At 36.2% G+C, this 16,193-nt stretch overlaps 1 protein-coding gene across 10 annotated transcripts in view; it reads left to right on the plus strand.

Moving 5' to 3' along the window:
- ARAP2 (ArfGAP with RhoGAP domain, ankyrin repeat and PH domain 2) overlaps positions 1–16,193 on the plus strand; it is a 207,940-nt gene that overhangs the window by 99,894 nt on the left and 91,853 nt on the right. For all 10 annotated transcript variants that reach the window (XM_036853114.1, XM_036853112.1, XM_036853105.1 and 7 more), the window contains 4 exons: positions 1,690–1,834; positions 3,878–3,980; positions 4,620–4,818; positions 5,014–5,077. In XM_036853114.1, the coding sequence (XP_036709009.1) occupies positions 1,690–1,834; positions 3,878–3,980; positions 4,620–4,818; positions 5,014–5,077 (511 nt within the window). The remainder of the gene's footprint in view (positions 1–1,689; positions 1,835–3,877; positions 3,981–4,619; positions 4,819–5,013; positions 5,078–16,193) is intronic.

Raw genomic sequence — 16,193 nt, forward strand, 5'->3', positions numbered from 1 at the left:
CTCAGAAAGCATTTTTTGCTGCTTTAGAAACATCCTTTTCAGTCATAAGTGACTATTTCAAAAGCTGTATTTTTGTTTGAAATTTTTTCTTACCACTCCAATTTGAAGGTAGCTTCCCTCCAAGAATGGGTCTAACCTTTGAAGTGTCTACCTCATGATGATGCTGAGAGAGACAGAACTCTCACTAAAGTATAGGCAGTTACATCCTTATTCTGAAGACCAACTGCTATTTTCTGCCCTTGTTTTATTGGATCTCTTTCTATATTTAATGTTGGTAATCATTCCTTTCTGAAATGCTCACCCCTTTCCTGTTTTATACACCGTCTCTTCTCATTTGCTTCATTGCTTTCGTGGACCCTTCTATATCCATCGTTCCCTAAGTTCCCTAAGATTTTATCCTTGGTTACTGTGTATTTTCAGCCACTAGCTGTATGCTAAAGACTTTCTGGTCATTGAGGCCTTTCCTTGCCCTGAAGATGCAAATTCATAGGGTGATCTGCCTAATAGGTGTTCCTACTTGGATTTCCAGGGGATAGCTCTCATTTAGTATATATCAAAGGAAACTCAGATTACATGCACTAAAACTGTTTCTATTTTATTTTCTTGTAGAAAAAAGTAAACATTTCTGCCCACCTTGTAATCAAAGCTAAAAATGATACAACCATTAATAAATTCTCCCTTACTCCCTACATCCCATCAATACATGTTGTATCCCTTTAAAACACACAGGTGCATGTATGCATTTCTCTCTCCCTTTCCTCCCTCTGTCTCCTGTCTCTCTCTATTGTCCCCCATCCTTTCCCATCATTCCGTCTCCCCCCCCTCATTATCCTTACTACCACTGTCCTGCTTTGGATGATCTTCATCTTTCACTTAGACTTCTTTTGACAGTGTCCTAACTGGTTTCCTGCCTCCAGCCTCACCTTCTCACATCCATTTTCCACAGAAAGGAAGTGTGTAAAATTTAAATCTGGAATTTTCTTCTGCTGAAACCATTTCAGTGGCTCACCATCAAGTGTAAAATCAAAGCTCAGCAAACTTTTCTGAAAAGGGCCAGATAGTAAATATTTCAAGCTTTGCAGCCCAGATGGTCTCTGCCACAAGTCATCTCTGCCCTTGTAGCAGGAAAGCAGCCCCAGGAAATCCATAAATGAATAGGTGTGGCTCTTTTTCAATAAAACTTTATTTACAAAAACAGGTGTTGATCTGGATTTTGCCTGCAGGCCATAGTGTGCTGAATTCTTAACAAGATGAATTTCAAATCCCCTACACAGGGCATTAAGGGCATTGTAGGGTCTGACTCCTTCTTTCTTTGCTCACCTACCTCACATCAGCCACAGTCTTACTTTTTAACCCTACGTTTTTCCCTCCTAATACTCTGTACAGACATCAGTCTTTGCCATTTCAGAGTTGTTTTGCAGCGGTCTCTTTATGGATCTGCTTGTTTCTCTGGTCATCAGTGTCATAGCTGTTTTTGTCTTGTATGTCCCTGGCTACTAGACCGTAAATTTTTTGAGAGCAGGGAGTGTGACAACTTTTTATCCCATGCAGCAATATCATGCTCTTTACACAAAATAGGAAATTAATACATTTATTTATTTGAATGCAGTCATTATTTAAAACCACATATTTTAAAATTTGATGTATGGTATAGCTCAATTTATTATTCGTTTTGTTTTCAATTCCTAGAGACAAATAAAAAGTGGTGTGTTCTGGAAGGAGGCTTCTTGAGTTACTATGAAAATGATAAGTCTACCACACCTAATGGCACCATTAATATCAATGAAGTTATCTGCCTGGCTGTACACAAAGAAGACTTCTGTTTAAATACCGGGTAGGTCTATCATTAAATGGATAGGAGTTGAAAGTATTTTCTGGTATGTATCATACCAGGTAATAAGGATTTTATTATCATTTCACTTCAGTTGCTTCTTGTAGAAGAGTTTAATGGTTTCTTGAAGCCTACTCATTTTTCAGCTTCTGAAAGTTCCTTAGGGAATGCACTAAAAGTGGAAAAATTTAAATATTATATTAGGTAATATGAAAGGCTGACATGTTTGCATCTAATTTTAAGTAAGTTTATGTCATTCCATTCTTGAACATGTGGTCCCATAATTTTTATGACTTATTCATTATTTAAAATAGTGGACTAATGACAAAATTTATGCTTTCATTAAATGTATCATGGTTAAAAGAGATGACAAAAAATTCAGTGGTTTGTTCACAATAAAATAAACTATTAAGCATATTTAATAGCATATTGAAATACTAAATTCCTTAAAGATCTACTTTGGCATTTTTATGGTCTCAAAAAAGTTTTAATTAAAAGAGTAAGCATTTTTTATTTCATATGTTTGACTGACAAAATAGTTTAATAGGACTCTGTGAGGACTTTTGGAAATTGACCCTCTAAAATCTTTGGTGTGAAAGTTTCTTATCACATTTTGTCATGTAATTAATAAAAAGTATGAATACTAAAATCTGCAAAAATCAGTTTTATAGGAGCATAGTATTTTAATAAAAAGTTTATGTGAGAAAAGGAAGAGATTTGTAAAGCTATGTTATTTATATAAAATTGCATGAAACATATTACTATTATCACGTAATGACCAATATATACTAGTTGAAATGACTGTTGTTTTCTAGTAAATCTGATTTGATTCTTTTATGTGAACAAAACTGGTTATTAGTTGATTTGTTTTTGTTTTAATCTTAATAGTGCTTTTACTCTAAATGAATGATCAGTTTAACATGGCTTTCCATGGAATATTAAGTGCATTCTATTTATTAAGTTGCTTAAATAATTTTATATTAGCATATAATCATATTCAAAAATAAAATATTCTTGATGGAATGTTACTGATACAAGTAGATATGCAGGAGAAAGCATCTATAATGAGATGTGGTTAAAAAAATAATTGCTACAGCCAGATTCTTAATCGCCTTCAATAGCATATTACAGAATTTTAAATCAGTAATGTAGCCACTGAAAAATCATACGGATTTGTATTTTAGGAAGAGAGCTGACTGAAGTGATAAAGAAGAGGTTGGAGGGAGAGAGACTAATTACTGAAAGTTTAGCTAGAAGAAGAAATAATTTAAAAGAAAAACACTCGGTTGAGAGACTCTTAAGATTGAACTGATAACATTAAATGTCTGACTGAATGGATGAAGAGCTGATGTCAAGGGGAAGAATAAATTAGACTCCAAAGTTTTGATCTTGTTGATGAGGTAGATGGCGATGCCTCTAAATTGGAATATGAAGGAGATACAGTAGGTTGGGGGTGAGAAAGAGGAAGAAGGAAGATGAGTTTGGTGTAAGGTATTTTGAGTAATGGCAGAAGATATACTTAGCATGTTCCAAGAAATACTTGGAGCTGTGGATGAGGAACAGAAGGAAAAATTCAGGGCTTGGGATGTTACCCTAATTTTATCTATGGTAAGGAGATGAAATTTTGGCATGAGACAAGATGATGGAAGGAAAATTTGTGAAGTAAGACAAGAAGAGAACTAATTAGAGAACTGTTGGGACAATGTTTGCGTTGAATTAGGGGGTCAGAGTAAATCAAGAAGGAGTGGTCTGAGAGGGAAGAGGAGACAGAAGACAGCCTTTGTCACATCAGGACATCGACAATGTCATGCTGTAGAGTGATTAGTTAGAATAATATTCCTTTTGTCTGATCCAGTGTGTTCCATTTAACTCATTTGAATAAAATATAAACCATCAACAGAAAAATATGGTAGGTAGGGGGTAGATAGATTTCACACCATTATTCCGTTTTCAAAATGAATTTAATTAAAAACTGGACCTTTGTGTTATTTTTCTCATAAAAGCCAAACATAACCAGTGGTATCGTTTTATTCTTGTGTGCTGTAGGCCCATCTTTACCTTCGAGATCTATTTACCCTCAGAACGTGCATTTTTATTTGGAGCTGAAACATCTCAAGCTCAAAGAAAATGGACAGAAGCAATAGCCAAGGTATTTAAATATTGTTTTATTACCTAAATCCAGAGAAGATTCTTAACCTTCAGAGGTCCATGAAAATTTTATACAGGATTCTGGGAAGAATGTCCATACTTCATTAGGTTTTCATATGTTGTAGTCAAAAGAGGTCAAGAGCTACCTTCCTAGAGCCTTAAGCAGAGAAGAAATTAATGTAGGATCTTGGACAAATCATTCTTCAAATTAAGGCCGTGCTTTGATGATGGAGATCTTTTCAATGTTGTAAAGTCATTTTTATGTATGTCTTTTTATAGGTAGATATCTTATTCATGGTATACACAAAGGGGAAAAGAACAGATTCAGTAAAAGATACAAACGAAGACAAACATTGAAGGTTGACATTTTGAAAAATGCCACAAATCAACAAAGAGAATGTCTTCCTATTTCAAATCTATGTATAAGAAAAATGGCTTAAGATGCTGCCATTTGAAATTGCATTATAGCTCTTCAGTTTTAAGACTGATAGCAGGTTTAAATAATTGTTTTGCAATCTGGACTCCTTCTAAATCTTTAAAATAGAAAAACAAATTTTTCCAGTTTCCCTCATATCTGTAGCTATGTAAGGGATTTCCTATTTCCACTGTCTTTATTACTTTTTTGTATTTGTTTTAACAGCATTTTGTTCCCTTTGTTGCTGAAAACTTAACAGAAGCTGACTATGATTTGATTGGTCAACTCTACTACAAAGACTGCCACACCCTGGATCAGTGGAGAAAAGGCTGGTTTGCTATCGACAAATCTAGTTTGCATTTTTGCCTTCAAATGCAAGAAGGTCAGGAGGATAGAATGCACTTAAGAAGACTGCAAGAACTAAGTAAGTTTTTTTTTTTACTCTCTCTCACTTTATATTCTGCACACAATTCTTTATTGTACATGGAAGTAGTAGATGTCACATAAAATTATGATGGCTCACTCCCAAACATCATATGACTGACTCAGTAGTCTTTAAGGGTATTTAGTGTAATGTTTTTTTAAAAAATATGTTCATGCTTTTCTTCTTTCCCTTCAGCAATTAGCACAATACTTCAAAATGGGGAAAAATTGGATGTCTTGCTCTTGGTAGAAAAAGGGAGGTAAGTGCATTTTTGATTTTTACTCTTTATCTCTACAGCTCTAGGGAGTTGGATATTCTGCTTATCCTCTTGGAGGAGAACCCATTATTTCGTAGCCTGTTGGGGATTTTCCGAATCATACGTGTGTGTGTGTGTGTGTGTGTGTGTGTGTGTATGTTCTCTTTAGTAGAAAGAGTACACCAATGAAGCTTGCATATTTTTATATTCATTAGGAGAAACTCAGTGTGATCAGTTATTAGAGTTTTCTACAGACCTTGATCCCTTTGCAACATTCACATATAAGTATTTGGAAGCACTTTGGCAGTTGTAAATATGTTTTCAGTGTAGTTATATGATGGCTATAAATAATACCCTGAATCATGCATAACTAAAACCTGATTTCTCGAATTTATTCAGTTTTTCAATAAATATTAAGCTTCTACTGTATATCAGGAACTGTTATAGGTATTGGGGATACAGTGATGAATAAAACAGATATGGTCTCTGCCCTTATGAAGCATCTACACTAGTGGGGGAAACACAATATAAGCAGACCAAAAAAAATGGCATAGTATTGTGTCCCTTAATTTTAAATGCTTGAAAAAAAATAAGGTAAAGAGGGCTTTCCTGGTGGCGCAGTGGTTGAGAATCTGCCTGCCGGTGCAGGGGACACGGGTTCGAGCCCTGGTCTGGGAAGATCCCACATGCCGCAGAGCAGCTAGGCCCATGAGCCACAACTACTGAGCCTGCGTGTCTGGAGCCTGTGCTCCGCAACAAGAGAGGCTGCGATAGTGAGAGGCCCGCGCACCGCGATGAGGAATAACCCCCGCTTGCCACAACTAGAGAAAGCCCGCGCGCAGAAACAAAGACCCAACGCAGCCAAAAATAAATTAATTAATTAATTTAAAAAATAAATAAATAAGGTAAAGAGAGTGCGCCTGACGGAGCAGTATTCTGTTCTCAATAGGGTGGTAAGAGAAGGTATCTTTGATCAGAGATTTGTATAAAGTGAAGAAACAAACCATACAGCAGTCTGAATAGAATGTACCAGGCACAAAGTCAAGGGTATTTTGAAGACCCCAAGGCTGTGTTGTGCTTGGAATGTTCAGGGTCTTCAAGGAAGCTGCTGTGGCTGGGGAAATTTGCATGAGTGACAGTGGGAAGAAATGATTGCGGAGATATCCCTGGGCCAGAACACATAGGGCCTTACAGGCCATGATATGTAAAAAATGATTTGAATTTTATTCTAAGCGTGATGGGAAGCTGCTTGATTTGAGAGCCAGGAAGTGGAATCATCTGAATTATGTTTTTAAATGACTACTGTGATTCAGATGAATAGCTTTTGGCGGACAGGAGTGAAACTGAGCATCCAGGTAGGGTGATGCTGCAGAGGCCAGGCAAAACGTGACTTCCTAGTGACATAGTGTTGAGTGTAGGATCTGCTGGGAGGGTGGAGGTGAGCAAGTCTGTTGATGGATTCAATGACTCTGAGAGTCAAGGATGACCCCAAAGTTTTTGGCCTGAGCATTTACATAAATGATGAATGGTGCTGTTTTTTTGAGATTAAAAAGTACATGGAGAGTAGAGGCAGGATACTAGTAAGTTTAGGGTAGTAGATCAAGAATTTGGTTTTGGAAATGATAATTTTGAGATGTCTATTTGAAAGCAAAGTGGAGCTGGTGAGTGGGCATTTGGATATACAAGCCTGGAATTAAGTGGAGAGGTTGCAGCTGGAGATAAAGATTTGAGTCATCAGCATTTTGACTTATTTGTTTAGCCAAGGAACTGTACAGATTCACCTAGAGAAGGACTGTAGATAGAAAAGAGACAAGGATGTAGCCCCAGGGCCTCCAATTTTAGAGGAGGAATGATCTAGCAAAAGAGCCTGAGAAGGAGCAGCTAGAGTCATATCACAACAATTAGGAAGAACAAATTGTTTTCTCTTGATGTTTCATTATTTGCTTTCAAATCCCTTAATTATATTAATTCAGAATGTTTAGTTCCACAAGAGTACAGGATCATTTGTAAAAATATATGTAATGATAATATAAAAATATAGCTAAATCAGCCTTCCCTCTGGTGAATTTCCATGCTGGTGACAAGGATAATGACGTTGAGTAGTTATCTGAACCTGTCTTTTCTTGAACTTCATAGGGGAATATCAGCAGCTTTAGACAGCAAACATATTGCTGATTAGATACTTATGTCAGAGTATGTTTTTTAACTTACAAACATAATTAGGATTTTATGTTTTTGCTTATTTATGTCTGGACTTACAATGGTCAATGATGCTTTAGATTCTGATTTTCAGTACCAGATGATAGTTATACTGTTCTTTCAGAATACTGTTACGTACATGTTCAGAAATGATAATGAGATAGTGGATAGTATTATGGCATTAATGTACTAGCACAAATGTACTTTTTATAGTCATCTATTAATGTTTATGGAATGCCTGCTGCCTGTTATAAACATGGCAGGAAAAAATGGTCAGCAATACACATTGCGTGTCTGAGCTCACAGAGCTTATGTTCTTAAACAAATAAGCAAGCAGAAACTTGCTAGTGGAATTTATTGTATTTATTATATGTATACATAATTTTTTCTAAATCAGGTTAATATAGCCAAGGTAGTTTTCTATCATTTTTAGTCTATAAAGGATTTGACCAGTTGTACATAGATTTTAATTAAAATGTACCAAATGTGGGTTAGTGATATTCGATTTTAATTTTTCTTTAGTGCTTACTGCATGCAGTGCACTCCCTCATGAATGCTAGATAAGGAAGCCAGAAGACTAAATGTTTTGTTACTTTGTGACATCTTGACCTTTCCCCTGGGCAACAGGAATCAGGAGGTGAATTCAGATACACTCTGAGTTCATGGAATAGTTAAAAACTAATAGAATTCCAAAATAATGGTCAAAGCTGTGTAATTTTGTTTTTGATAATAATTTAAAGTTTTTAATCTACATGTGTTATCACCTAGTTATGCTGAAAGCATTTTTATGAAAGGAAAGAACAGAGAATGTGTCAGGAGGAGAGTAGGAGAAACACAGGGACAAATATAAAACTAAGGTATTTTCCTTGGATCTCTTTGAATAGCTGCCATACAAAGGCACCATTTGAAAACAACTATGTTTATCACATGCTTATATCTTGGTTTCATTTGCTTTTCCTGTTTTCTTCAAATCAATAATATTCAGATAACAATAATACAATGACGCCAATGTATAGAGCTTACCATATACTAGCCACTATTTTAAGCACTTAGCCTTCCAGTACCTATATGATATTTGAGGACAGTAATCCATTTTGACATCAAGGTAAGGTCATTTTTTAACTTAACAACCTAAATATTTCTTCTTTTTAAAACAAGTGTTAAGTATTAATTTACTAATACTTTTGTGTAGATCACTCTCAAGAATTGTCAGCAAATGGGCTAGAAGCCTGGATAAATAATATAAGTCACTAGAACTTAAAATTTCAACATTTTATTAGAAAATAAAATTTTTATTAGAAAACTTAAAAAGTTATTTTATTAGAAAAATGTATCCATACAATGCTTACATAATTAAAGATGAAGCAGAAAGAAGAGAGGTTAGAAGTGTGAATAAAGAATCAACCTGGGAGATGGTTAGTGCACTAGGTTGTAATCTTTGATGGAACAAAGAGCCTGCAGGTGTCCAGAGCACCTTGTGTGGTGCTGAACAGGGACCCATACGTCTATATATTTATACACACGTTCACACGTGTGTGTACATATACGTGGATATGTATATACATATGTAAATAAAGGGACTTGAGATAAGGAAAAATGGAAAAAGAGCAGGTCTGGGAGAGAGCTGGGGAGATAATGAGTTTGATTTTCGACATGTTGAACATGAAATGCTTATAAACAGCTAAGGAGAATTTGCTTGGAGGGAGTTATATTTATGGATCTGACAGTCCTGATTGGTTAATGGGGTGGGGATATAGATTTTGGAGTTACCCGCATATAGAAGAAAGAAAGTGAAATCACCTAGGGAGAGTCTACAGAGTGAGAAGGGAAGAAGTAACGTGTGGGAGCCTTGGTGAATACAGGTCAGTTGGAGGTGGGGATGGTTGTCAGAGAGGAATAGCTATCGTGGGGTGTAAAGCTAGTTTATCCAGAGAGTGAAGCAGGAGACCAAGAGAGAATGTGGCACCAAGCCCGGGAAGAGAGTGTTTCAAGAAGGAAGGAATAGTCAAAAGTGTCAGGTGCTATCTGATGAGGACAGATACTCCATTGGTAAGTGATGGGGAGTCCATCTGGGGACTCTGTGGAGAACAGAAGTGATAAAGCAGAAACTGGATTAGAGTCAGGTTGGGAACGGGATCAAATTAGATAACCAGTTGGTGAAGGATGTCTGGAGGTTAATAGGATTAATGAGGTAAAAGGGATTTGACCCAGGAAGGGAATGTATGTGCAATTTTGTTTTAGATGGCTTGAACTTGTGCCATCTAAAACATTTTGATGGAGCAGAGATTAAAAAAAAAAAAAAAAAAAAGGAGAAGAATGAAGGTATAAGAGAGAGGACAACAGGACAGGTCCCTCAATTCTAACAGGAAGAAAAGAGGAATTGATGGATGGTTTTGGATGTTGGTAGCTTTCTAGATTTGGTGGTGGGATGTTGAGAGAGAGACCAATCTGTTGGATTTCAATCAATCTGCTGGTTTTCAGTTGTTTTGTGAAGTAGGAAATAAGGATGACTCCTGAGCTTTTGGCCTGGGTGACTTTATGAATGGTTTTATCATTTACCAAAGTAGAGAATATGTACTGTACTTCTCTCCCAGTACTCAAACAAAGCCAGTTAGTTATAGATGTAATGGTTTAAGAGCTGTTTTAATATCATGTAAAAATAAGAGAATTTCATTGCATTGCTCTATTTTTCATCTGTCTTTTGACCTGTTAGCCCCTTGGGAAATAATGACTGTAAAGTACAGTCGATTGCGGTAGACTTGTTAATGACAGATAAAATTGTGGCTTTAAGAAATAAAACAACTAATTATTCATGTTGGTGGCATATAAAGATAGTGAGAATAATTGAAAGAAAGAGAAACCAACTAGCTGTAAGTTTTAACCTTTATTTTTTTGCTAGTAACAGCTTGAACCAGAGCTGCAAATCATAAATAAACTTAATGAATTAATTTCACATATTTTCTCTGCCCTTGTCTACCCTTGATTAAAATGTTAAAATATATTAATGTTTCTTAAAGGCAAGAGAATAAACCCCATGAACTAGTTAATAACTTGATGACCATCCACTGAATATAGTCACTAGATATATATTTTAATCTTCATGGTAATTTTCTCTATATACATAGCATGAGTGTCTTTAGACAGAAAAATATTGCAATAATATTTTCCACACACAGAGCATTTTTGCTCTGAAAAGCTCTAAGCAGAATGTGCTCCAGATGGTGTCGCTTTAATGTGTTTTCTTTGTATACTTTAAAAATTATTATTTTGGAAAATAAAGCTTTCTTGATTACACTTAAGGCTTTCTGCCATGATATTTGATGCTGTCATTGGGACTTAGATTCTGTGCTTTTCTTGGTGCAGAAAAAAAAAAAAAGAAAGAAAGAAATCATGTTTTTGAATACCCATTGTTAGTCAGTGAATGTCCTGGACCCTGCTGAGGTCAGAAAGCACTTTTCTGGACAGTAGGTTATATATCCACTGTGACTGAAGTATTCAATAGATTACAGCATCCTTTTCATAAAATTTAAAAACTATTTCTGCACTTGGCCCACATTCTCTGTGTATCTCTTTCTGATAAATAAGTTACTGTGTGCACCATCTCACATTCTGTAGCTTTGTGCTCATTTGTCAAAGACACCTATTATTAAGCTTTTACAGAAAGGCTGTTAGTTGTAATAAACACAGTATGAATAACTCAGCTGTGTTAATCAGAAACAGGACAGCCTAGCTTTTTTTTTGTTGTTGTTTGTTTGGTTTTTGTTTTAGTTTTTTTAACATTGTTTAGTTGACCTATAGTAAAGCATGAAGCACTTGATGGCTCCCAAGCCTGACGACGTTCAGTTTTAACCGCAAATTCCAGACCTAAAGAAGCCGACACTGGGGAATAAACATTTTATCGATATGTTTCACAATTATGGGACAGACTACTTTTCTCAATTTGGGTGATTAATACCCTAAGCTGAAGATTCTTATTTCATATCAACTTATTGCATGTGATTTTTTTTTTTCCCTCCTTGAATTGTGTTTTATAGCAGCTGATATGCTAGCAATACCCTCCAGGGTGAATTATCTTAAAGTGGTTTCTAAATTGTGCATTTAATTGCAAATTAAACAGTAGCTGATTGCCCACAATATCAGCTTGACTGCTTTTGTAACTTTCTGATGATTTAATTTGCAGAGATGGTTTAATCTGAATGTTGCCAAAGCAAACCAGACACTCTTCTCTCACTACCCCCACAGGTTTTGCAGAAAGAAAGGGACTATTCAAACTTACATTATAAGGTGATTTTTTTTGTTTGTTAAAGAGAACCACGATAAAGGGAATGTGTGCCTATTTAATAAAAGGTGGATTTTAAAGTATATATTATTTTCTTCAAAAATGTATTTCATTCAGTTCAAGACACCTCCCATATAGTAGAATGTAAGCTTATGAACAAATAAATGCAATATGGTGTGAAAAAATACAAAAGAATGAGAAGATCCCTTCTAGATAAATGGGATCAAGATAATCATTTCTATTTTTTAAGAAAATGTATATTTAAGTGGCTCTGGAATCCTAGGTAGGATTAGAGTAGGAAAAAAATGAGGGGTTGAGACACTAAGATCTTCAAAGAGGTGGAAACGATAGTTTCAGAGAAATAGGATGGGCTAGGGTACATCTTCAGTCCAGCTCAGCCTTAACCTTCAGTTCTTAAGGAGGAAGCATGAAAGAGTGGGCCTGGAGAGATAGATCGATACCATATTAGTATTATCAATTAAATGTAATTAATAACTTGCCTTGTTCTGGAAAGGACTGCAGGCTCTTTACAAGGGTAAAGACAGCTTTTTTTTTTTTAAGCAGACTTGAAACAGGGCTGTTTCTCACATTCCTATAGGTGATTGCCTAATACTATACAGAGATGAAATTGAAAACTTGGAGACTTTGTCTTTCTCAGGGAATCGTGTGCCTTGACACTTTTTACTAAACTGTTGGCTTCACAGGAAACAAGCTATTTAAGCTAATATTTCTTTCTTCATTATTCTTGTGATACAGTCTCTGCATATGCAGATTTTCTTAATAATTGTTTGCCTCTTTCTGGCTAAAATTCCATCACTGTGCAGCAGTTTCTTATCTGAAGGTATGGGGAAAAAAATACTGTTTCTCTGTAAACTAAGATGAGGGTGATTTATGGATGCAATGACTAAATAAAATGTTCTGGACTCCCATTTCTGTCCGTGAAGAAATAACTGGTATGGAACATGCCCTCTTACTTTAAACAACTAGAAAACTGGACAAAACATATGAGATGAACTATTTTCAGACTTTAGGACAATAGGTATCCCAGGATTGTGATCATGGAGAGAAGGGAAACAAGTGACATAAGGGTTAAGATCAACTTGGCTTCTTATCAGTCCCTGGCACACGGAATGGGGGAACCCAAGCAGAATGTGGTGGTTTTGCTATATTGAAGAGGTTTTGCTATATTGATTTCCCCTATAGAGATAGGGGAATCTGTGGTAGCTAAACACTGCAGGATACAGTACAGAGCAGACGGGGAGATGTGCAGAGCAAGAGCTTTGGAAATAAAAACCAAAATAAACAAATGGGACCTAATGAAACTTAAAAGCTTTTACGCAGCAAAGGAAACCATAAACAAGACCAAAAGACAACCCTCAGAATCGGAGAAAATATTTGCAAATGAAGCAACTGACAAAGGATTAATCTCCAAAATTTACAAGCAGCTCATGCAGCTCAATAACAAAAAAACAAACAACCCAATCCAAAAATGGGCAGAAGACCTAAATAGACATTTCTCCAAAGAAGATATACAGATTGCCAACAAACACATGAAAGAATGCTCAACATCATTAATGATTAGAGAAATGCAAATCAAAACTACAATGAGGTATCACCTCACACCGGTCAGAATGGCCATCATCAAAAAATCTAGAAACAGTAAGTGCTGGAGAGGGTGTGGAGAAAAGGGAACCCTCTTGCACTGTTGGTGGGAATGTAAATTGATACAGCCACTATGGAGAACAGTATGGAGGTTCCTTAAAAAACTAAAAATAGAACTACCATACGACCCAGCAATCCCACTACTGGGCATATACCTGAGAAAACCATAATTCAAAAAGAGTCATGTACCAAAATGTTCATTGCAGCTCTATTTACAATAGCCAGGACATGGAAGCAACCTAAGTGTCCATCATCGGATGAATGGATAAGGAAGATGTGGCACGTATATACAATGGAATATTACTCAGCCATAAAAAGAAATGAAATTGAGTTATTTGTAGTGAGGTGGATGGAGTTAGAGTCTGTCATACAGAGTGAAGTAAGTCAGAAAGAGAAAAACAAATACAGTATGCTAACACATATATATGAAATCTAAGGAAAAAAAAAAAGGTCATGAAGAAACTAGTGGCAAGACGGGAATAAAGACACAGACCTACTAGAGAATGGACTTGAGGATATGGGGAGGGGGAAGGGTAAGCTGTGACAAAGTGAGAGAGTGGCATGGACATATATACACTACCAAATGTAAAATAGATAGCTAGTGGGAAGCAACCGCATAGCACAGGGAGATCAGCTCGATGCTTTGTGACCACCTAGAGGGGTGGGATAGGGAGGGTGGGAGGGAGGGAGATGCAAGAGGGAAGAGAGATGGGAACATATGTCTATGTATAACTGATTCACTTTGTTATAAAGCAGAAACTAACACACCATTGTAAAGCAATTATACTCCAATAAACATGTTTAAAAAAAAAAATCTTCAAAGGAGTTCCCTTCCATTTTCAGCTCAATACGAACCTGCATATTTGCAGGTCGAAACTCCAGGTAGAAATACTCCCAGAGTGTGCTATGAGTTGAACAATTCCCAGAGTTTAGACACTGCTGGAGTGGGTTCAAATTTTATCTAGCCAAGTTAGGCAGACTTCATTAACACACACAGCATTTGTAAAGACTCCAGAAAGGTAATTCCAGAGTATTAAGGCTAAACCAGCCCTCAGGTAAAGGCTGCTCCAGTTTTAGCCTACTAAGCTTAAAAACAGACCTCTCCACAAGTCGTTTAGTTACCTGGGGTCAAATAGGCAAAAGATCCCAAAACAAACATCAACACCCTTTAAAGGAAGACACAATCCTGGCACTGAATGAAGTCTAGCATACAGTAAAAGTTACTAGCAAAGTGAAAAAGCTGTGAATCAGTTGATAAGAACAGACCCAGAAATGAGAAAGATAATGGAATTAGCAAAGAATGTAGACAGTAATTTTAAAATACTATAAATATTGTAAAACATAACACTCTTTGACATAAATCACAGCAAGATCTTTTATGATCCACCTCCTGGAGTAATGAAAATAAAAACAAAAATAAGCGAATTGGACCTAATTAAACTGAAAATCTTTTGCATAGCAAAGGAAACCATAAACAAGACGAAAAGACAACTCACAGAATGGGAGAAAATATTTGCAAACGAACCAATGGACAAAGGATTAATCTCCAAAATGTACAAACAGCTCATGCAACTCAATATCAAAAAAACAAACAACCCGATCAAAAAATGGGTGGAAGACCTAACTAGACATTTCAGCAAAGAAGATATACAGGTGGCCAAGAGGCACATGAAAAGATGCTCAACAGCACCAATTATTAGAGAAATGCAAATCAAAACTACAATGAGGTATCACCTCACACCGGTCAGAATGGCCATCATCAGAAAATCTACAAGCAATAAATGCTGGAGAGAGTGCAGAGAAAAGGGAACCCTCTTGCACTGTTGGTGGGAATGTAAATTGATATAGCCACTGTGGAGAACAGTATGGAGGATCCTTAAAAAACTAAAAACAGAACTACCATATGACCCAGCAATCCCACTACTGGGCATGTACTCTGAGAAAACCATAATTCAAAAAGACACATGTACCCCAATGTTCATTGCAGCACTGTTTACAATAATCAGGACATGGAAACAACCTAAATGTCCATCGACAGATGAATGAATAAAGAAGATGTGGTACATATATATAAGGAATATTACTCAGCCATAAAAAGAAATTGGGTCATTTGTAAAGATGTGGATGGACCTAGAGTCTGTCATACAGAGTGAAGTAAATCAGAAAGGGAAAAACAAATATCATATATTAACGCATATATGTGGAATCTAGAAAAATGGTACAGATGAAACTATTTGCAGGGCAGATATAGACACAGAAATAGAGAACGGACGTGTGGACACAGTGGGGGAAAGGGAGGGTGGGATGAATTGGGAGATTAGGTTTGACATAAATACACTACCATGTGTAAAATAGCTAGCTAGTGGGAACCTGCTGTATAGCATAGGGAGCTCAGCTCGGTGCTCTGTGAAGACCTAGATGGGTGGGATGGGGGGGGAGGTTTAAGAGGGAGGGGATATGTGTATACATATAGCGGATTCAGTTCAGTGTACTGCAGAAACTAACACAACATTGTAAAGCAATTATACTCCAATAAAAGTAAAAACAATTATTTACACAGAGAAAAAAAGATGTAAAGGAAAACATAAACATAGAAAAATGGATCTAAAGAAGGAACCAGATGGAACTTCTAAAGCTGAAGAATACACTATCTGAAAAGAAAATCTCACTAGATCAGCTAAATGCAAGAATAGACTCTACATTAAAAAAAAAAAAACTTGAACTTGAAGGCATGACAATAGAAATTATCAAAACTTAAGCACAGAGGGAAAAGACTGAATAAAATTAGCAGAGCCTTAGTGACCTGTGAGACAATATCATTCTTATGTAAGTATAATTAGAATCCCAAAATAAGAGAAGGATGGAGTAAAAATATATATATATATTTGAAGAAATGTGGCCAGACTTTTTTCAAATTTGATAAAAACTGTAAACCCACAGATGTACTAAGATCAACATACCTCATGCATGATAAAGACA

Source organism: Balaenoptera musculus, chromosome 5 (genome assembly GCF_009873245.2).
Source record: "Balaenoptera musculus isolate JJ_BM4_2016_0621 chromosome 5, mBalMus1.pri.v3, whole genome shotgun sequence".
NCBI lineage: Eukaryota > Metazoa > Chordata > Mammalia > Artiodactyla > Balaenopteridae > Balaenoptera > Balaenoptera musculus.